This window comes from Mastigoproctus giganteus, chromosome 9 (genome assembly GCF_048544385.1).
Source record: "Mastigoproctus giganteus isolate SK-2022 chromosome 9, ASM4854438v1, whole genome shotgun sequence".
Taxonomy (NCBI): Eukaryota; Metazoa; Arthropoda; class Arachnida; order Uropygi; family Thelyphonidae; genus Mastigoproctus; species Mastigoproctus giganteus.
The window spans coordinates 131,844,124-131,867,312 of record NC_143583.1 but is presented as its reverse complement, the minus strand read 5'-3'; the positions used below and the strand labels follow the sequence as shown (position 1 = coordinate 131,867,312).

General features: G+C 38.6%; 1 protein-coding gene across 4 annotated transcripts in view; it reads left to right on the top strand.

Moving 5' to 3' along the window:
• LOC150080737 (cardiolipin-specific deacylase, mitochondrial) overlaps positions 1-23,189 on the top strand; it is a 132,383-nt gene that overhangs the window by 71,301 nt on the left and 37,893 nt on the right. For all 4 annotated transcript variants that reach the window (XM_090381018.1, XM_090381016.1, XM_090381019.1 and 1 more), the window contains one exon: positions 18,401-18,482. In XM_090381018.1, coding sequence (XP_090237144.1) covers positions 18,401-18,482 — 82 coding nt within the window. The remainder of the gene's footprint in view (positions 1-18,400; positions 18,483-23,189) is intronic.

Genomic DNA, 23,189 nt, shown 5'->3' with positions numbered 1-23,189 from the left:
CACTCTTGTTTTGAATCCAGTTTCTTCAAAGTTTGGTGTTTTTGTTCACTGTAAAATCGTGCAGTTATTTATTCTGATCTCATTTCTGTGTGCTTTGTCTCTAGAGTCCAATGTTCCTGTTTGTTATACAAGCACACAGTATTTTATTTATGTGTGATCACCTACAGTAATTCTTCTACAATGCGACATGTTGCCATGGGATCTTTTAAAATAATTAGTGTAGATGATTTTAGTGCTGGGAGTGAAATACAACCATTAGAGTAGACTATTAAATGTAATTATGAACTGAAAAGGGACTGGGGGTCAGATGAGTCAGATACCCTGGATCTGAACATTGAGTAGCAGTTTCAGACATGAATTTCAGAAAAGAGAGTTGGAGGAGAAAGATGAGCTCAGTGAGTCTTTTTGTTCTCAGGCCATGCTGTCTCTTGATGCCACCTCTGGAACTAAATAATTCCGATGATGGAGACAGCGATGTTGAAGCTTACAGAATTGGATGTAGTGACCATGATTCTATTACAACTAAACAACACTAAAAAATGTTTTTTTAATAAATTTTCTTTAATCATGTTAATGATGTTTACATAAATTATGTGAACAGTAACAACTGAATCAAAATCATTATATCTATATCATGAAGGTACTCTTGCAGAATGGATATTCACCACCAAAGTAAGGTTCTGAGTTTGATATCCATTGCCAATCAAATTTTAGAAATACTTCCTTTGGAAGAGGAGTTTTTTTTTTTTTTTTTCTTTACTGTTGTCATACTAATTAGTCTCAGGTGAGGATTGCATAACCACCTTGCTCCTAGAAACATGAGTTTTTACCCTGCAAAACAAAAAACCAACATGGAATACATATAATTTACAAACATGATATATTAATGCTTTCTGGCCTTGCATGCCTTGATACAAAATCTAAACAACCAAAACCTCTCACATTAATAAATAAGGAGGAAAGTTTTGTTACTGAGCAAATTGACTATATTTTGTTGTCAGCCTCCTATTTTGCATGATTGAAAAACCTGAGTTTATTTGGTGGAAAACTACATTCACTTAAAACTAACCAATATCCAGTGTGGGGAAAAGCTCTTAAAAATTTCTTCAGCCAACCTTTACTGATAATTCGATCTCAAAATAATTGTTGTAAATGTGGTGCTATTTGTAGAAATTCTTCAATTTTCCACTATCAAAGTTTCAACAAATTTGTTCATAAAGCTGCAACACATGGCTGAGTAGCATATTACTGTTTCTCGAAAAAATGTATAAAATGTTTCCCAAATATAGCTATTCCCAACTCTGATCTTAATTGGGTGTGATATGGTTGCATGTAGAGACCTGGATTTTTCGAGGACCAATTCTTTTATCTTAGCTGTTTGTATAAAGTGAAAGTGCAGACCATTAGAAGAACACTATTTCAACCTATTCCTCATGATCTAAGCAAAAATTATTAATATTAGCATTAGTAGAGGCACAGGATACAAGAAAGCAAGCTTATACAGCATCAGCCAAAAAAAAAAAAAAAAATTCCAATTCACTGATCTTTTCATTCCAAATGTTTGTCTAGTTCTGCCTTGAATTTATTTAAGCTATCAACTTCCACAACAACAGATGGAAGTTTGTTCCATCAATCAACTACCTGCTGGCTAAAGGCAAACTTCTGCACTTCTATTCTACAACTGTCTTTCCTCAGTTTGAATCTATGCCCCCTCAGGTTTGTAATCTGAGCAAGAGGAAGAATCCCATCCGCATTCAGCCTAGCCTGCTCAATCCATTCAAAGCCTTATACACCTCAATCAGATCGCCTCACAGGTGCCTAGTCTCCAGAATCTACAATTTGCAGACTTAAGCCTTTCTTTGTAAGAGCACTCCTTTTTTCCCAACACCAGTCTTGTTACCCTTCTCTGTACTCATTCTAGCAACACTACATCCTTCCTAAAATGAGGCTTCCAGACCTGTATGCAGTACTCAAGGTGTGGCCTGACCATTGCCTTACACAAGGGGATAATCACCTCCTTATTCCTGCTCACAAAATTCCTGTATATCATTGACAAGACCCCATGACCTACTCTGTCAGCCTGTCTGCACTGCTCAGAAAACTTCATATCTGACTGCACAATTACCTCCAGGTCCTTTTCATTCTCTACCACTGTCAGCGTAGTACCACACAGTTGATACGTTACTCTGGGGTTACTGCTACCCATATGCAGTACTTTGCATTTGTCAATGTTAAACTTCAGCTGCCACTTCTCAGCCCATCTACCCAACTTTTCCGGATCCTGTTGCAGCAGCATATTGTCATTACTATTATTAACAACCCTGCCAAACTATGTATCATCTGCAAACTTTGACATTAAGCTTGACATACTTTCATCAATATTATTGATAAATATACAAAACAACAGTGGTACAAAATAAGTATACAAAATATAAGTAAGTATACAAAATAACATTAGTCCACGCAGAGCAGTACCCATTGATCACCATTCTGTGTCTTCCACTCAACCATCCTTTTTTCCATTGTAGCAACTTGCCCTTAATGCCATACTGCTCCAATTTGTACAGTAGTCTTCCATGTGCAACAGTATCTAAAGCTTTATTAAGTATGAAACTGTGAATGCAACATGTTCCTGTGCATACAGCAACCTCTCATATGGGATGGAGTCAAATGCTTTTGGTGAAATCTAAGTAAACAATATTGAAATTATTTCCTACTTCCATCTCATCCATGAAATTATTTCCTACATTCATCCCTCTTCCAGAATGACCAACCAGGTTAGTTAAACATGATTTTTTCTTTACAAAACTATGCTGTGTTTTTCTTCAGAATTTCATTTCCATCTAAATGATCTTGTAATGCATTCTTGATCATTGCCTCTATAGTTTCCATTACCACTGAGATTAGACTAACTGGTCAGTAGCTATCCAGTTCACTCTTAGAACTGCCTTTATATGTTGACCTGGCAATACATTGGCACTTCTCCAATCCAAGGGAATCTCTCCTAAGTCCAGTGAAGCCTTCATACTTAAATCTTAATGGTTCAGTGTGCACTCTCTTACTGCCTTCCACAAAAATTACAGATTATATGCCATCAACTCCCGGGGCCTTAATCACCTTTAGGCTTGAAATGTGTCCTAATAATCATATGAAATTTCAATATTACTAATTTCATGCTCTCCAGATTCACCCACACAGTTTCTTCTCACCCAGAAAGGTCATTTACATCTAAATATTGATACAAAGTACCTGTTCAACTGATCTGCAACATCAGCTGGTTTATCTAAAACATTCCCATGCCCAGTGCACAAGGGTCTTATCTGATTCCTTCTTCTCCTCATTGTATTCACATACAGGAAAAAATTCTTGTCCCTGCTCTTAGCTAGCAGATTTCTGATAATCTGTCTTTGCCAGCCTAACCTTTTCTGTTTGTTTGTTTGGTTTTTATTGGCGCATTAGCACCTAAGGCTATAATGCGCCACCCTTTTCTGTAGTACTATAATAGGTCAATTTGTAGCTCTTGTAGGCTTCATCTGCCACAGACTCCTCTTCATGCTGTATTTTCTTAATTGTATATATACATTCAAAGATTCTGTGGCTATAGCTGTAACACCATGCTATAATTCTAATGTATTTACATTCTGTGAACTATCTACCCAGTTGATAGAGAATATGAGCATGTTAAGCTGTCATAATTTCCTTTCCTGAATTTAAAACCAATTCCTTTGCCTTTAACAGCTGCCATCACTCTCCTCATCATCCAGCATCAAACTCTATTAGTATTAGTAATGGTCGCATGGTGCAAGAAAGCCTATGGCTTATGCTGCACCAGCCAAAAAAAAAAATAATAAAAATAAATAAAATAATAATTAATAAAAAAATATATAAATAAATAATAATAATTAATAAAAAATATATAAATAAATAAATAATAATAATTAATAAAAAAAAGGAAATTAAACCTGTCATCCTATGCACTTTCCTGACCCGAAGGTACTATCCAGATGACCTTTGAACTTCCCAAAACTGTCAGCCTCTACCACCCATGTAGGCAACTTATTCCAGTAATTTATAACTCGCTGGCTAAAATAAAACTTCCTGCAGTCCAATCTAAACATTTCCCCCCATAACTTGAATTTATGTCCCCTAGTTCTAGCATCATTTATAATCTTGAAAATTTTGTCCTCATTCATTTTACTGATGCCTCTCAGAGCCTTAAACACCTCAATCAAATCTCCTCTAAGGTGTCTAGTTTCCAAACTCTGCAACCCTATGATCACACCCTGCCAATGGTTCCTGTACTATTAGCCCTATGATGTCAGATCTAGAATATTCTTTCCCCATTAGTACTTTCCTTAACATTATGATTTAAATAACAATCATCTAGTTGATTTAAAAAATTGTGTTCCTCACGGTGAGTTCCCTTCACACTTGCTCCAATCACAGGCAAATTAAAATCACCCATAATAAGACATTCACAGTTGCTTCTATTCCATTTGCATGTAGAGGATCTCATTGTAATCTTCATAACCCTCTGGTTTGTAGATTACTCCCACTCTCATTATACCTTAGCTTCCAGTTAACTCACACCACACAGATTCTATACTGCACTGCTTGACAAAATTAACAGAACAAGTAGAAACTGTGGTGTAACTCATGCAGCTTGCAATGAAGCGTGACAAAATTTGATATGGTGATGTACCATAGAATAACAATGAAGTGAAGAGATGGCAAGAAACTTTGGACAGGTGTAAGGGACATTTATAGGGATTGCATAAGAATTGCCAAAAAAGATCACATTCCAGAAGTTGATATAAGATGTCCAAAAATATGGTCACATGACATCAGTATGGCATATGATCTGCTACAATGGCTAAACAGGCCCAACAGCAGTAAACCATTCTCGATACAAGAGTGTCTATAAGGTTCTGTGGCAACAAATCCCATTCTTCCACAAACACAGACCTTAGCTCACCAAGTGACTGAGAAGCGGACTGTCGACCACAGTGTGGCACCCAAGGGCATCCCACACATGTTTGATCAGATTTAAGTCTGGTGATTGTGCTGGCCATGGCAGTCACTGGATATCTTCAGTTTCAATATATTGCTCCACCAGTTGAGCTCTACGTGCAGTAGTGTTGTCATGCATGAAAAGAAAATCTAGACCGATCATACCCCTAAAAAGTTGCACATAGGGTTCAAGAATCTGTTCTCAGTACCTCTGTATAGTATGGTAATCCTATCAAAAACATGAAGAAGGGTGTGGCCGTTGATCATTATTCTGCCCTACACCAGAACACTGCCTCCACTGTAACTGTTCCCTTCTCTGATGTTAGAAGGATGATACTGCATTCCTCATCTCCAGATGAAATAACGTCTAGAATCTGTTTGTAGGCTAAAGCGGGACCCATCAGTGAACGGTATTGTATCTCATTTGTCAGGGCTCCAAATCACATGTTCATTTCACCAGTTTTGATGAGCTTTGTGGTGGTTTGGGATTAATGGGATACAAAACACTAGCTTCCTTGCATAGAGTATACTTGAATTGAGCCGCCTTAACACAGTCCAGTTGGAAATATTTTCACCTGTCTGCAGCAACCTCAAGAGACAGTTGATGACAGGAAATCATAAGGCTCTGGTTGATGTAGCCATTGGACGAACTTTGCCAGCTCTTCTTGTAATGGTTCCTGTCTCCTGAAATTGCCTCCATAGTGCCGAGACGACACTGCATGACACATTAGCATTAGTAAAGGCACACATGAAGCAAGAAAGCAAGCCTATATAGCATCAGCCAAAAAAAAAAAAATAAATAAATCTATTTTTTTTACCCATCCTCTCCAAATGTTTGTCTAGTTCTGCCTTGAATCTATTTAAGCTATCAACTTCTACAATGATAGATGGACGTTTGTTCCAGCAATCAACCACACTCTAGCTAAAGTCAAACTTCCACACATCTATTCTACAACTGCCTTTCCTCAATTTGAATTTATGCCCTCTCAGGCAGGCGCCTCCGTAGCCAGGTGGGAAGGAGCAGCAGTGCATAGCACACACTTCTTGATTAGACCGGGATTCGAGCCCGTCACCACCAAATACGTAGGATGCGGAAAGGTCAGAGAATGACCACCGCATATCCCAGAGCAATATGGCCTTAGTTGCTAATGCTCCTAAAAACCAAATAACAAACAAACCCTCTCAGGTGATTATTCTGAGCAAGAAGAAGAATCCCATCAGCATTGAGCATGCTCAAACCATTCAAGGTTTTATACACCTCAATCAGATCACCTCACAGGGGCCGACCGGGCTAGCCGGGTGCGTAAAGTACCCGCCTAGCAACCCAAAGGTCGCAGGTTCGAATCCCGCCTCAGGCTTGGATCAAAGTACTGCAAAAACCTTGGGAGGTGCATTATGGCCACAGAAGCCGATGCACCAACAACTACCAAAAAAAAACTTGCAGGTGCCTAGTCTCCAGACACTGTAATTTGCACAACTTAAGCCTTTCTTCATAAGAGCAACCCTTTGTTCCATTCACTAATCTTGTTGCCCTCCTCCGCACTCGGTCCAGCAGCTCTACATCCGTCCTAAAATGAGGCCTCCAGACCTGTATGCAGTACTCAAGGTGTGGACTGTTCATTGCCTTATACAAGGGGATAATCACATCCTTATCCCTAATAGAAAAATTTTTGTATATCATTGACAAGACACCATGAGCTGCTCTTGCAGACCGTCTGCACTGCTCAGAAAACTTCATATCTGCCTGCACAATGACCCCCAAGTATTTTTCATTCTCTGCTACTGTCAGTGTAGTACCACACAGTTGATAGATTACTCTGGGATGACTGCTTCCTGTATGCAGTACTTTACATTTGTCAATGTTAAACTTCAGTTGCCACCTCATCCCATCTGCTCAACTTTTCTAGATCCTATTGCAGCAGCATACTGTCATTAGTGTCATTAACAACCCTGCCAGCCTTCATATCGTCTGTAAACTTGGACATTAAGCCTGATATACCATCATCAATATCATTAATAAAAACAAAAAACAACAATGGACCCAACACTGAACCCTGAGGAACTCCACTAATAACATTAGTCCACGAAAAACAGTGTCCATTGACTACCACTATCTGGCCTCCCACTCAACCATCCCTTTATCCATAGCAGCAATTTGCCTCCAATGCCACACTGCTCCAATTTGTGTAATAGTGTTCTATGTGCAACAGTATCAAAAGACTTTCTAAGATCCGAATATATGATATCAAAGTTATTCCCTGCATCCAGTTTCTTTGTGACCACGTCATAGTATCCAATCAAATTGGTCAGACAAGACTTCCCCTTAACAAAACCATGCTGTGTTCAAGCTAAAACTGAAGTCTTGTTAAGATGATCCTGCAGTACTTCTTTCACCAGTGCCTCCATTAATTTCTCTGGAACAGAAGTTCAACTAACGGGTCTGTAATTAGTTGTGTCGCCCTTTGATCCTGCTTTGTGAATTGTGGTCACATTTGCACATCTCCAGTCCATGGGTACCTCCCCTGAGCCCAAGGAAGCTCTCATAATTATGGCTAAGGGTTTGCTTACTTCCTTTGCTGCCTCCTTTAATATGACTGGATAGATCCCATCCATCCCAGGTGTCTTTCTTGTGTTTATCTTCAACAATTTCTCCTCCACTTTGCTCTCAGTTATTACAAAATCATCTAGCTCACTGCCAGAGTTTAATTCACCTCTGGCATTCCCCTCCTTGAATAACTCCTCATGTGTGAATGTAGAGGCAAAATACTCATTTAGTTTGTTAGCTACCTGAGCAGTATCATCAACAGTTGAACCATCGATATCAGTGGACCAATCTGATTCATCACCTTCCTTCTAGATTTTACATAAGTAAAGAACTCTTTGCTGTTTTTCTTTGCATCCTTTGCCAAAGATTTCTCGTAATCTGCCTTTGCCTGCCTAACCTCCTTTGTGGCTTGATTACAGACCAGCTTATATCTATCATAGGCTTCCATGTCACCTGTTAATTTATATGTATCCCATGCATTTTTCTTCTCTGCCACATGTCTCATTACTTCATCTGACATCAGTTTAGGCCTAAACCTTGAACATATTTTCTTAGTTGGTATCAAAAGCATAGTAGCTTCCAAGGTTAATTCATTGAATGCTTTCCATTTTGAATTTGCTTTTGGTAACATCATCAGTTGGTCACACTGTATAGAATTTAAATACTGTCTCAGACCTCCGTAGTCGCCTTTACGAAAGCAAAAACCCTTCCTTTCACCCCTGATGGTAGTTACCTCTTTGGGTAAATCCCACTTCAGCACAATGTGATCACTGCCACCTAGTGGTTCCGTTATCTGCAGATTCTTAATGCATGAAGAATCACTACTGATAATCAAATCAAGAGTATTACTCCCTCTAGTTGCCTCCTGAACACTGATATAGAAAACAATCATCCAACAAATCCACAAAAGCCTTGCTAGTGTGTGAGTGACCAACTCACAAATTCCAGTCAATATTTGGCAAATAGGTGCCTCCGTAGCCAGGTGGGAAGGAGCAGCAGTGCGTATCACACGCTTCTTGATTAGACCGGGGTTCGAGCCCGTCACCACCAAATACGGAGGATGCGGAAAGGTCAGGGAATGACCACCGCACCGGAGCAATATGACCTTAGTTGTTAATGCTCCTAAAAACCAAACAACAACAACAACATTTGTCATATTAAAATCCCCCATTATAAGACTCTCTGATTTACTGAACAACTCTATTTCCGTGTATCGTTGTTTATTATACTTATCAGAGTCATTAGGCCTATAACACACTCCTATTCTCATTTTCCATTTCCCAGTGTTTGTCACACCAAACTGACTCAACATTGCACTGTCTACCCATGTCAACTGGCTGTACTTCTTTGGATTTTATGTGTTTCTTAACTAATAGTATAACCCCTCCTTCCTTCCTATCCTGTCTATCCTTCTTGTACACATTGTACTCTCCAAATTCCATTTCTGCATTCCTTATATCTGTGTGAAACCACGTCTTTGATATCCCAACAATATCTGAGATATGGTGTCACACAGATATAAGGAATGCAGAAATGCCAATTAAGCCAATAAGTGCCTGCGACTGCCCAGCTTCAAGTCATCCAATGCCCTGCCATCTCAAAGAATCATGTAAACAACAATGACTTGCCATCCTGAGTACTAGAGAGGTGGCTATCCCACTGAGCGCCTCCGTAGCCAGGTGGACAGGAGCAGCAGTGCGTAGCACACGCTTCTTGATTAGACCAGGGTTCGAGCCCGTGATCACCAGATACGGAGGTTGCGGAAAGGTCAGGGAATGATCACTGCATATCCCCGGAGAAATATGTCCTTAGTTGCTAATGCTCCTAAAAACCAAATAACAAACAAACAAACCGACATCCCACTGAGCAAGCCAAAAAATGGGATTGAGGTGATGTGGTCGCAACCCGTGTTTTTATAGGCATGAATAATTTGCATAATTTGCAACTCTGTAAGGTGGTAGATTGATTTCTATTGGATACTCGAAATTTGCATGCCAGGATGCCAATTACATCAAATATTTTCTTTTTGTGACACCATTCACAATAAAATATTCACAAAAAACGTTTTGTTCTGTTTATTTTGTCAAGCAGCGTACCATTTGCTATCTTTGTAGTTAGTCACAAGATAGGCCAGTAGATATAACCAATTACAGAAACCACATATACAGAAAATTTTCATAAATAACATATACTGGGTGTCTTAAAAATACACGGCATAACTTCAGGAATGAGTTCCTCATATGTAGACAATAAAAATATTTTATATCAGCATAGTTCTGGAAATGCTTGGTTCCTGAGTTATTAACTGGAATATCTTATCTCCCGCAGGTGATTTCCTTCATCACAAGGTACTGACTAGAATCTGGTGGTTTTCCATTCCTACCATGTACTCAAATTAGGAGCAAACAGATATGCACTTTATGTACAGTTTGGAGGATGGCAATGCTCCAAATTGGTTTGGAGGATGGAGGCTCGTCGTTTTTACCACGAAAGGTTCACCTGATTTAAACCAACAAGATTTCTTCTTGTGGGGCCATTTAAAGTCATTGGTGTATTCAACTCCGGTAGCTGATGTGGAAACTCTCCGCAATCGAATTGTGGCAGGTTGTGAGACAATACAAAACATGCCAGGAATTTGGCATCATCTTTGCGAGTCCATGAGACGTTGATGGTGGACGGTGGACATTTTGAACAATTACTATAAGGTGATGTGAACAGTTAAGTGTCATAGACAGACCTTCAAAACTCGGAAACCAAGCATTTCCGGAACTATGTTGATATAAAGTATTTTTATTGTCTACATATGAGGAACTCATTCCTGAAGTTATGCCGTGTATTTTTGAGACTCCCTGTATAATCCTTAGTCCCCCCCCGCCAAGCACTAGCTGTTTCCTCGAATCCTTAAGACATCTTCAGTGTCATTGGCAAAGTACCTTGCATCACCTTTGTTCAAATTTATTTTATACCTGAAAAACCATATTTTATACCTATAAGAGTGGACCATGCTGATAAAAATTTGTCTCCCCCCAAAAAAAGCCTTGTAGGGTTCAACACATCTTGAATTAATCTACAAGGCTTTCAGCATATGGTCCTTCCTGTCATGCCTTTGCAGACACAAATACATTTTGTTCTAACTTTCAGCATTGCTTCATTCTGGTCCTACATTTAGCCAGCAAGTATTGAGTCAGTGTGCAATTAATGTTTTTAGTTCTCACATGAATAATAATGCTCTCTTTATCCTCCTTATAATCTGAAAACTTATTTTAATATAATTAATTTTAGTTCCTGGCAGACATATACCGGTTTTAGACCACTTATCCTTAAAATATTATCTGTTTCTCTGAAAATAGAGACCCCCAATAAAACCATGGCCTTTTTTGAATTAGGAGTGCATCACCTTTTTTGTCACGAGAACTTGTATCCCTGACCAGTTTTATTTGGCTCTCTAGACAATCTATTCATGAAATGAATAGATTGTCTAGAGAGCCAATCTATTCATTTCATGAGAGATTCAATTTAAGCTAGCAATGCACCAGTTTTGGATCAGTATACTCCTGGTATCTAGCACACAAAGAACATTTGTCAGTTGAATTAAGATTATCTATTAGGTTGACTTTTGTAAACATTTGTTGTTTCTTTGTTTCACTTCAAAAAAGAAAAGTCATTTTACAGAATAAAACATAACAAACTAATGAAGATACCTCAAAAAAATCAGTTTCAACTCAAAAGATGCAAGACTTATAAGAAATGCATATTGGATTAAAAGACAAAAGCTAAAATACAATGTGACGAAACAGACAGGTTTGGAATAAAAAGGGGAGGTGACACAAAGCTGTAATCCTTTCATTAATCCTATAAAGTATCAGCCCAGAAGAATAGACAAAGAAGTCTTTTGGAAATAAAGAAGAGATCTTAAAGTTAATGGAGTAATAATAAACAATCTAAAATGTGAGGATGATGTGGTTCTGATTGCAGCCACAAACTATGACTTTCTAAATTAGCATTAATAGAGGCATATGATGCAAGAAAGCAAGCTTATTCAGCATCAGCCAAAAAAAAAAAAAAAAAACCCCTCTCCCATTTCACCCCTCCGTTCGTTCGAAATACCTGTCCAGTTGAGCTTTAAATTTGTTTAGGCTAACAACTTCAACAACAAGTGATGGAAGTCGGTTCCACCAACCAACCACCCGCTGGCCAAAGGCAAATTTCCGCACATCTATCCGACATCCGTCCTTCCTCAATTTGAATTTATGCCCTCTGAGGTGATTATTCTGAGAAAGATGAAGAATCCCATTGGCATTGAGCATGCGCAAACCATTCAAAGCCTTATACACATCTATCAGATCACCTCGCCGGTGCCTAGTCTCCAGACTCTGTAATTTGCAAAACTTAAGCCTTTCTTCGTAAGAGCAACCCTTTGTTCCATTTACTAATCTTGTTGCCCTTCTCTGTACCCGTTCCAGCAGCTTTACATCCTTCTTGAAATGAGGCCTCCAGACCTGTATACAGTACTCAAGATGTGGCCTAACCATTGCCTTATACAAGGGAATAATCACCTCCTTATCCCTGCTAGAAAAATTCCTGTATATCATTGGCAAGACACCATGAGCTACTCTTGCAGCTCGTCTGCACTGCTCAGAGAACTTCATATCTGCCTGCACAATTACCCCCAGGTCCTTTTCATTCTCCACCACTGTCAGTGTAGTATCGCAGAGTTGATACATTGCTCTGGGGTTACTGTTACCCATATGTAGTACTTTACATTTGTCAATGTTAAACTTCATTTGCCACCTCTCAGCCCATCTGTTCAACCTTTCCAGATCCTGTTGCAGCAGCATAGCGTCAGTAGTGTCCTTAACGATCCTGCCAACCTTTGTATCATCTGCAAACTTAGACATTAAACTTGATATCCCATCATCAATATCATTCATAAACACCGAAAACAACAATGGACCCAACACTGAACCTTGAGGAACTCCACTAATAACATTAGTCCACGTTGAGCAGTGTCCATTGATTACCACTCTCTGTCTTCTGCCACTCAACCATCCCCTTATCCATAGCAGCAATTTGCCTCCAATGCCACACTGCTCCAATTTGTGCAGCAGTCTTCCATGTGCAACAGTATCAAAAGCCTTTCTAAGATCCAAATATATAATATCAAAGTTATTCCCTGCATCCAGTTCTTTTGTGACTACATCATAGTATCCAATCAAATTGGTCAGGCAAGACCTGCCCTTAACAAAACCATGCTGCGTCTGAGCTATAACTGAATTCTTGTCTAGATGATCCTGCAGTGCTTCTTTAACCAGTGCCTCCATTAATTTACCTGGAACAGAAGTTAAACTAACAGGTCTATAATTACTTGTGTCAGCCTTTGATCCTCCTTTGTGAATTGGGGTTACATTTGCACATCTCCAGTCTATGGGTACCTACCCTGAGTCCAAAGAAGCTCTCATAATTATGGCTAGGGGTTTGCATACTTCCTTTGCTGCCTCCTTTAATATAACCGGATAGATCCCATCCACCCCAGGTGCCTTTTTTATGTTTATCCTCAACAATCTCTCCTCCACTTTCCTCTCAGTTATTACAAAATCATCCAGCTCACTGCCAATGTTTACTTTACCTACATCATTCTCCTTCCTGAATAACTCCTCATGCGTGAATGTAGATGCAAAATACTCGTTTAGATTGTTAGCCACCTGAGCAGGATCCTCAACTGTTGAACCATCAATATCCAGTGGACCAATCTGATTCATCCCTTTCCTTCTCGAGTTCAAGTATGTAAAGAACTCCTTTCTGTTTTTCTTTGCATCCTTTGCCAAGGATTTTTCGTAGTCTGCCTTTGCCTGCCTAATCTCCTTTGTGACTTGGTTACAGACCAACTTATATCTATCATAGGCTTCCATGTCACCCATTAATTTGTATGTATCCCATGCATTTTTCTTCTCTGCCACATGTCTCATTAGTCCATCTGACAACCATTTAGGCCTAAACCTTGAACAATATTTCTTAGTTGGTATGTAAAGCCTGGTAGCCACCAAGATTAATTCCTTGAATGCTTCCCATTTTGAGTTTGCTGTTGGTAACATCATCAGTTGGTCCCACTGTATAGAATTTAAATACTGTCTCAGACCATCATAGTCGCCTTTACGAAAACAAAAACCCTTCCCTTTACCTCTGATGGTAGTTACCTCCTTGAGTAAATCCCACTTCAACACACTGTGATCACTGCCACCTAGTGGTTCATTTATCTGCAGGTTCTTAATGCATGAAGAATCACTACTGATAATCAGATCAAGAGTATTGCTCCCTCTTGTTGCCTCACGAACATGCTGATGTAGAAAACAATCATCCAATAAATCCACAAAAGCCTTGCTAGTGTGCAAGTGACCAACCCACAAATTCCAATCAATATCTGGGAAATTAAAATCCCCCATTATAAGACTCTCTGATTTACTGGCCCACTCTATTTCCCTGTACAATATATTATTATACTCATCAGAGTCATTAGGCCTATAGCACACTCCTACTCTCAATTTTGATTTCCCTATGCTTATGTCACACCAAACTGACTCGACACTGCCCTGTCCATCGATGTCAACTGGCTTCACTTCCTTTGACTTTATGTGTTTCTTAATTAATAGCATAACCCCTCCTCCCCTCCTGTCCTGTCTATCCTTTCTATATACATTGTATTCCCCAAATTCCAGTTCCGCATTACTTATATCTGTGTGACACCACGTCTCTGATATCCCAACAATATCTGCCTTTGATGTTTTGAGCAATACCTCAAATTCATCAAATTTATTTACCAAACTCCTAGCATTGGTGTACACGCAGGTATACATGCACCTGTTTCTATTCTTAGCTACCCTAACACAACCCATGTGTTTACTTGTAACGCAATGACTACCAGCAGTCTCTGAAATATCCTGCATCTTGTTTTTCAGACTTCTGCTCATTTGAATAGAAGCAGTGCAAGAATCACTTCCACCTCTGCCAGTGGCTACTGTTAATCTATTAGTCCTTGTATCCCCCCCCAACTAGCAGTTTTCCGACCCACCTAACACTGCCTCGACAGCATCAGCAAAAATTCTTGCACCCTTTCTATTTAAGTGTATCCCATCCCTGTAGAAGCAATCTCTCCTGTTAACAAGTACAGTCCAGGCTGAAAAAAATTCTACCCCTTGAGCCTTGCACAATCCCTCCAGGGCCGAATTGATCGACAAGGCTCTCATCATATACTCCCTCCTATCGTGTCTGGGCAGAATTGCAGACACTTTCAAGTTCAACCCTAATTCACGGCTTTTTTTCAACAGTGACCTGTACTTGCTAAGTAATTCCACCGGTCTCCTACTCTTAATATCATTAGTGCCAACGTGTACAACTATATCACCTTTTGTGCCCTTAAAAGATGATATCCGCTCTACAACGTCATCAACCTTTGCCCCTGGCAGACATACCCTGGTCCTATTCCACCTATCCTTTTTACAAAGCATGTTCCCCGTTTCCCTGACAATAGAGTCACGGGAAAGTGAAATAATGCAATTAGCATTAAATGTCAAGAAAACCAAATAATATGCATAAATAGAACAAACAGCACATTCAACATCTTGTGCAAAAATAGTTGTCTGGAACTGGTAAGTAATTATTGCCGTCTGGGAAGGATTCTACTCAGACAATGATCAGACCAGACCAGAGAAAATAAGAAGAGATTTGGATAAGCAAAAATAAGCTACAGCATAATGAAGAACCTACCATGCAAGAGGAAATTAAATCTGCAGCTCCTGCTCTGACTAGTAAAACATATATATGGTCTGCATTACTTTACAACTATGAAATATGGACCTTTTAAGAAAGAGGTATGGAACAGACATGAGGTTTTGAAATGTGGACACATTTGAAAAACTTCAAATCCATTTTGTCTGTCCAAGATTAAATGGACAGACAAAATTTAAAATTATACAGATTGCATCTCAGTGAAACAAAACAACAATTGCTGAGTAAAATATAAACTAGCTCTGAGAGGGAAACTAAACAACAAATGACCCAGAAGGAGAAAAGACAAAACTGGATGGAAGATATAAAGGAAAGTTCAGGTTTGAGCACAGCTGAAATAATTTACAAAGGCTGAAATAGAGAGCGGTAGTGTCTGTTGGCTGCCATCCTCCCACCAAACTGAAGATGGCAATTAATGATGATTAAAGTGAGACTTATTTAGCATCTACCTTTGAAAAAAAAATGTAGTCTGGTTACATCGAGGTTACTTTTTTTTTTCTTTCTGCAATTCTAATTTTAATTTTACGTATGTTCTTTAATTCTTAGTAAAAATTAGTTCTTAGTAATTAGTTCTTTAATTCTACAAGATTATGTGGTGGTTTGGTCCAACATTATTAACCAAAAACAGACAAATTTCTTATATCCAATTTGCAACTGTCCTTCCTTAATTTAAATACATGTCTTCTAGTAAAGACTGCAGGTGAGACTGGGCACATGCACCAGTTAGTCAAGATAAAACAGTTTTAGGAAACCTTACTCAAGAATAGTCACATTAAAATTTATTACACAGTGCAAACCAAATTTTTCATGTTTTGTCTTGGTTTGATGTGTGTTACACCATAAATTGCAGTGTGATTTTTCTTGAATAAGGCTGTCTAAAACTGTTTTGCCTTATCTTGAATAACCAGTGTGTAGCCTTATGTTTCAGTGCAAAAATTGGAATAATTTGGAAATTGTGTACATCTCTGCATTCAATTTCCATCTCCAGAATGCTTTTGACCTTTCAATGATGAGTTGACTTTCAGACATCAAACCTTATGCTCACATTATGGGACAGCAATTATCCATAGATTGACCTTGCTAAATTGCCACAAAGATGAATCTATTTGTCTAAAATTTGTGGCATTCTCTCTAAGTGACAAGTTTCAGAACTGTTAGAGGCAACACATCATTTGATGAGAGACCCAAATAAGTCTTGATGCAGTTGTCCTGATAGTGCGATGAATAATGAATTAATAATTTTGGTGATACTATTTTTATAAAATAACTAGGGAACCAGCTTGCTATGCAGGCAGTTTGCTTATATGTAACTTAATTGTTCCCCAGCTCCATTGGATACTGCTTTTCCAAAGGTGGCTCACTGACCACTTTAGCGTGATTCATCAGTCAGTTAATGACTTTGATGTAATTTTATTTTTTAAAGTTACTTCCAGGACTGCTTGTGAATATCTTAACCAAACTTGATATCATAAATGAAAACTACTGTTTCATCAACATGTAATTTGTGAATTGCGAACAAGTCAGCAAATCTCCTTACTCTGTGCTAAAAATGGCAAAACATATATTTCGACAGATTCAGGAAATAAAATAAAAAATAAAATTAACTGCCTGTTTTACCAGTGAATAAAATACATAAACAGTGTGCTGTTAAATGATGTGCAGACTTAACTGTAGACACTTAACCTTCATGCTGAACTGCTAATAATAGCATTGAATGGAGTGTATATGTAGAGAAAGACATTAGCAATTTAGGTCAACCAGTGGATAATGGAATTATTTATAATATGTGCTTTAAGTCCAAGTCTTGTTGGCCAAAAGTCACCTAATCAAGTTCTCACACAGACACCAAGTTTTGAGATTTTGCAACTCATAAAAACAAACTCTCCTCCTCTCTCTTGCATTGTTTGGTCATTTGGTCTTGTCAGTAACTAACCTTGTTGCTATTTACTGCACCCTCTCTCTTTCAATAATACAGCTTCACTACCTTTGGTAGGTGCAATATGGCCAAAGTAGCCCTTGCGCCAGAAACTCCCATAACAACAACAACAACTCTCTTTCAATAGATCCACATTCTTCCTGAAATAAGGACCAAACCTGTATTAAACAATACTCAAAGAGATGGTCCCTAACCAATATTTCTTATAATGCAATAATTACATCTTTGTCCATATTAGTAAGAGCCTATACATTATACATAAAGCTGCATGTACTGTTCTGCAACCTGTGTAATATGTCTTTTATTATTATCTTTTTCTCCCTTAAATTGTCTTCACTGCCATATAGTTAATTTTCCATCAAGAGGATGCAATATGGGAGTATTCATTTGCGAAGTCCTAATTATTTCACTGGTTCTTCAGTCTTGACTAGGTACCTATTTCATGTGATTGTGTTTTTCATAACATTGTGCTACTGACTTTCACCCAAGCTGTTTGGAGGTTATTGAATGCTGTGTCCCTTGGTTTTTTCAGATGCTCATGCTTTGTGGCTCCTAAAGGGATAGATGAAGTCATGGCAGACAAAATCCATCTTTATTCTTTTTAATTGCACTCTGTTCTTTAATTTTTTAAAATTTTATTTCACAAATCTAGCAACTTTCAAAAGTACTAGTTGCAGAAGAGACAAGTTCACCTCAATAAGCTTTGATGTAGGTACTTCTAAAGATAATTTCTTTCCATCTCAGTCAGATGTTTTACTAACTTATTGTAGTGTTAAAAAAATTAAAATGTTATAATAACCAGCTGGCAGGTGTATGAAAAAACTCACAGGTATGTGGGAGTCAGTTTGACTCTTTTTGATAGATTTCCCAAATTTTTGAGGAAACCCTCTTGAACATAATTTTGAATACTGTTTTAGAATGTAGAAGAGCTAAGAAAAATATTGAAATTAAAATCACTTCAGTGTGCTTCATGTTTCTATTATAACACTTGTAAAGACATAACATTTATATAACACTTAATTATAATGCATATTAAAAAGGGTTCAGAAAATAAATATAAAATATTCAGATAACTATTGAAAATTTTATATTTGTTTCCAGAAATTTACTTTTTGAATTACTCTCAGATTTCAGGTTCTTCTACCCAGAGAATGGCCTTCAGATCCAGTTCGGCCAATTTGTCTACATTTAGCTGGGACTGGAGATCATGTGAGTGTTTTGAAATTACTTGTATTTTTCCGATTTTTTTAGTTTTATAGAATGTGGGAGCAGCAGAAAAGCTCATTTAAGTCAATGTTCTTTTGTTTTATTTTACATAATTTCGAAGTGAAAAAGACAGTCTGACTCCATGTTGGTACAGTATTAAATATCATCGGTGTTTTTCTGGAGCTCATTTTGTATATATGCTCTCACCACTTTTTTAAAATATTATGTTATAGTTGATGAGAAAAAAAAAATTATATCAAAAGTTCATAAGATCAGCAAAAGAACAAAGAAAAGTTTTAACTTTAATGAAATACTTCTATTACAAAATAGTATAATATAATTCAGAATATGTACTACAGTATTAAACAAGAAGATGAAGACTACATTTTGCATTGCATATTTTACATTGTTTAGTGTAGTAAGGTTAATATATAAATTACATATACAGAGTGTCTCAAAAATATTGGTACAAACGTTTAGGGGAGGTAGGTAACATCTAAAGGAATGTGAATTGCACAGGAACCCATAACCAGAAACGTCACGGGAAAGTAGTAGCAGAGGCACAAGAAGCAGAAATGACACAAGACAGTAATTAGTGGCAAACATTTATTTGACATAATATTAACAATGGAGTACGAGATGAATGCATTTCATGATGTTACAACAGATGCTCGAAGGTTCCACCATGAGACGCGATGCATGCGTGACACCGACGCAGCATGGATTGGCGGACACGGTCGAACACACCTGGAGTTTCTTTGACAGTAGCAGCAGTGCAGACGAGTCTCGCCACGAGATCCATTTCCGTCTCCACAGGTGATTCATACACGATAGATTTGAGGGCCCCCCACAAAGTAATCAAGGCTTGATAAATCAGTTGAGCATGGGGGCCAGGCAACGGGTCCACCACGGCCAATCCATCGACGCCCAAAACGCCTGTTCAAATGGTCATGAACACACCTTCCATAATGGGCAGGCACCCCGTCATGTTGAAACCAAACGTTGCGTCTCACATTTGCTGGAACATCGTCAAGTAACCCTGGTAGAACTTGTTCAAGAAAGATCCGATATTTAGTGGAGTTCATGTGGGATGGTAACAGGTATGGGCCGACTAAGCAGTCACCGACCATACCTGCCCACACATTTACTGCGAAGCAATGTTGTGCCGCATGGGGGCGCACACCGTGTGGGTTGTCGTGAGCCCACACATGAGCATTGTGCTGATTGAATAAGCCTTCTCGAGTGAAATAAGCCTCATCCGTGAACAAAACATAGTCTGGAAAATTCAAATCTTGAACACTTTCTTGAAGAAACCACTGTGCAAAAGCTACACGTGCAGGATGATCTTAGGGGAGCAGTAACTGAACCCTTTGGAGATGAAAGGGGTGTAAGGAATCTTTGTGCCATACACGCTGTACACTGCAACGAGACACTCCTAAGGCAGAGGCAACGGCACGTGTGCTGGTAGTAGGATTATTCTGGACAGCATTCAACACACTTTTTTCCATGGTGGGAGTTTGCGTCGAACGTGGTCTGCCCGCACTACTCCTGTTACCTCTAAATGACCCATAATCGCACAAATTTTGATGCACATGTGCAAACAAACGGTGGTCCAGTACATGTCTGGAAAGCATTCTCCATAAATTCATTGAGCGGCTCGTCCATTGCCCTTTGCTAATCCATACACTAGGTGCATGTCTGCCAGCTCACAGTTCGTATATCGATGCATGCTCTTCGTGCGGCGACTACTGCTTGAATGAGTAATCCAGAAATTTTCCCTCTCACGAACTGATGAACAGTGCCATGTACCGACTTACAATGACATTTCCGGTTATGGGTTCCTATGCGATTCACATTCCTTTAGATGTTACCTACCTCCCCTAAACGTTTGTACCAATATTTTTGAGACACCCTGTATACAGTAATTACTATATAGTAGCACATAGTAGGTGGTAGATGACTTTCATCAACCGGTGAAATACCACCACTTTGCTTATTGAAGGCTTGAAGTGGTGAAACCCATGTTTAGTCTCTAGAGCAAAGTTTCCGGCATCCCCCTACCCCCCATACTTCTCCTCCAACCCATGCATGGTACTAAGTACTATAGGTTTTGATACCTTTCATGTTTGGGGGTTTCATAAAAAAAAAAAAAAAAAAAGTAGTTGGCCGAGTAAAATAAAATTAAATTTCTCTTTATACCGTGGAACAGAGGATCAGAGTATTACAATATAGAGACTACCAAAAATTACTATATTTTGGTATTACATTGATTCGAAAAGCGGTGTGTCATTCTATACTTCTATCATCACTACTGTGGTTGTGGCTATTATATATACAATAATAAAATTAAGTAGATAGATATTGAATAAATAACAATTATATTGCATACATAAAAAAATACCCATCCATGAGGTACAAAAATTATGACAGACCATCAATATCAAACAGGTTATTAAAATGCCAACTCCACCCCAAACAGGATATAACTGACACCATTAGCTTTACATCATCTTAACAACAACAACCATCTACCCAATGTAATTCATCTCTGTAAACCATAGTAGCACTTTTCATTATACCAAAGATAATTACTTCTCAAATTAACCAACACTAACTTTTCTCCTTCTGTGAATGGACATTTTCCTACAAACTGAACCCTCTATTTTCATCAGCTTACATACTACCTGGCTACGTAGCTCAGCACACCACCCTTTTCATTTTATAATACTGATGATATATTTTTATTTTAGTTTGTCATATATCTCAGTGTGAACACAAAAAACAGAGACTGTCTTCTCTGATTGTAAAGTCCACGGCTATTTTGACTGTGAGGTGTTGTACAAATTACTGTGTACAATAAAAGACTAAAAGGTCTGATCACAAGATTCGATAAAAGATTGGCTGGTTTTGCCTAGAATTTGTGTCAAAGCAATCAAAGAACATAATTAGGCAATTTAGCATGTGGGTAAAGCATATATTGTTTTAACCATATCTGTCCATTTGTCTGTCCACACATAATAACTTGACTGCTAGTATTAGTAGAGGCATATGATGCAAGAATGCAAGCTTATACAACATCAGCCAAAATAACAAAAACTTCTAATTTCACCCCTACATTCGTTCCAAATGCCTGTCCAGCTCAGCCTTAAATTTATTTAGGCTATCAACTTCCACAACAAAAGCTGGAAGTCTGTTCCACCAATCAATCCCTCTGGCTGAAGGCAAATTTCCACACATCTATTCTACAACTGTCTTTCCTCAATTTGAATCTATGCCCCCTCAGGTTCTTAATCTGAGCAAGAGGAAGAATCCCATCAGCATTCAGCTTCCTCAACCCATTCAATCCCTTATACACCTCAATCAGATCACCTCACAAGTGCCTACTCTCCAGGTGCTGCAATTTAAAGAACTTGAGCCTTTCTTGGTAAGAGCATCCCTTTGTTCCCCTAACCAATCTCATTGCCCTTCTTTGTACTCGTTTTAGCAACTCCACATCCTTCCTAAAATGAGGCCTCCAGACCTGTACACAGTACGCTAGGTGTGGCCTGACCATTCCCTTGTACAACTGGATAATTACCTCCCTGTCCCTGCTAGCAAAATTCTTATATATCATTGACAAGACTCCATGACCTGCCCTGACAGCTTGTCTGCACTGTTCAGCGAACTTCATATTTGACTGCACAATTACCCCCAGGTCTTTTTCACTTTCCACTTCCCTGAGTGTAGTACCACACAGTTGGTACATTTCTCTTGTGTTATTGCTACCCATATGCAGTACTTTGCATTTGTCAATGTTAAACTTCACTTGCCACTTCTCAGCCCATTTGCCCAACTTATCTAGATCCAGTTGGAGTAGCATACTGTCTTTACTGTTGTTAACAACCCTGCCAAACTTTGTATCATCTGCAAACTTGGACATTAATCCTTTTATACCTTCATCGACATCATTGATGAATACACAAAACAACAATGGGCCCAGCACCAAATCCTGGGGAAATCCACTAATAACATTTGTTCACAAAGAGCTGTGTCCATTGATTACCACTCTCTGTCGTCTTCCACTCTACCATCCCTTTATCCATTGTAGCAACTTACCCTTAATGCCATACCTCTCCAATTTGTACAGCAGTCTTCCATGTGCAACAGTATCAAAAGCTTTCCTGAAATCCAAGTATATGATATCAAAATTATTTTTGACATTCAGTACCTTTGTGACCACATCATAGTTTCCAATCAAATTGGTCAGACAAGACCTCCCTTTAACAAACCCATGCTGATTTACTTTATTTAACTGCTGTAATAGTTAAGATACATGCTGTGTCTTAAATATTACTGCAGTCTTGTCTAGATGATCCTGTATTAGCATTAGTAGTGACCTGTATTAGCATTAGTAGTGACTCCATTATTTTCCCCGGAACGCCAGTTAAACTTACACTTCTATAGTTACTTGTATCACCTTTTGAACCCCCTTTGTGAATTGGTGATACATTTGCACACCTCCAGTCCATGGGGACCTCCCCTGAGTCCAAGGAAACTCTCTTAATTATGGCTAAAGGTTTGCTTACTTCCTTTGCTGCCTCCTTTAATATAACTGGATAGATCCCATGCACCCCAGGTGCTTTCCTTATGTTTAACTTCAACAATTTTCCCTCCATTTTCTCTCAGTTATTACAAAATCACTTAGCTCCCTGTTAGAATTTGATAAACTTC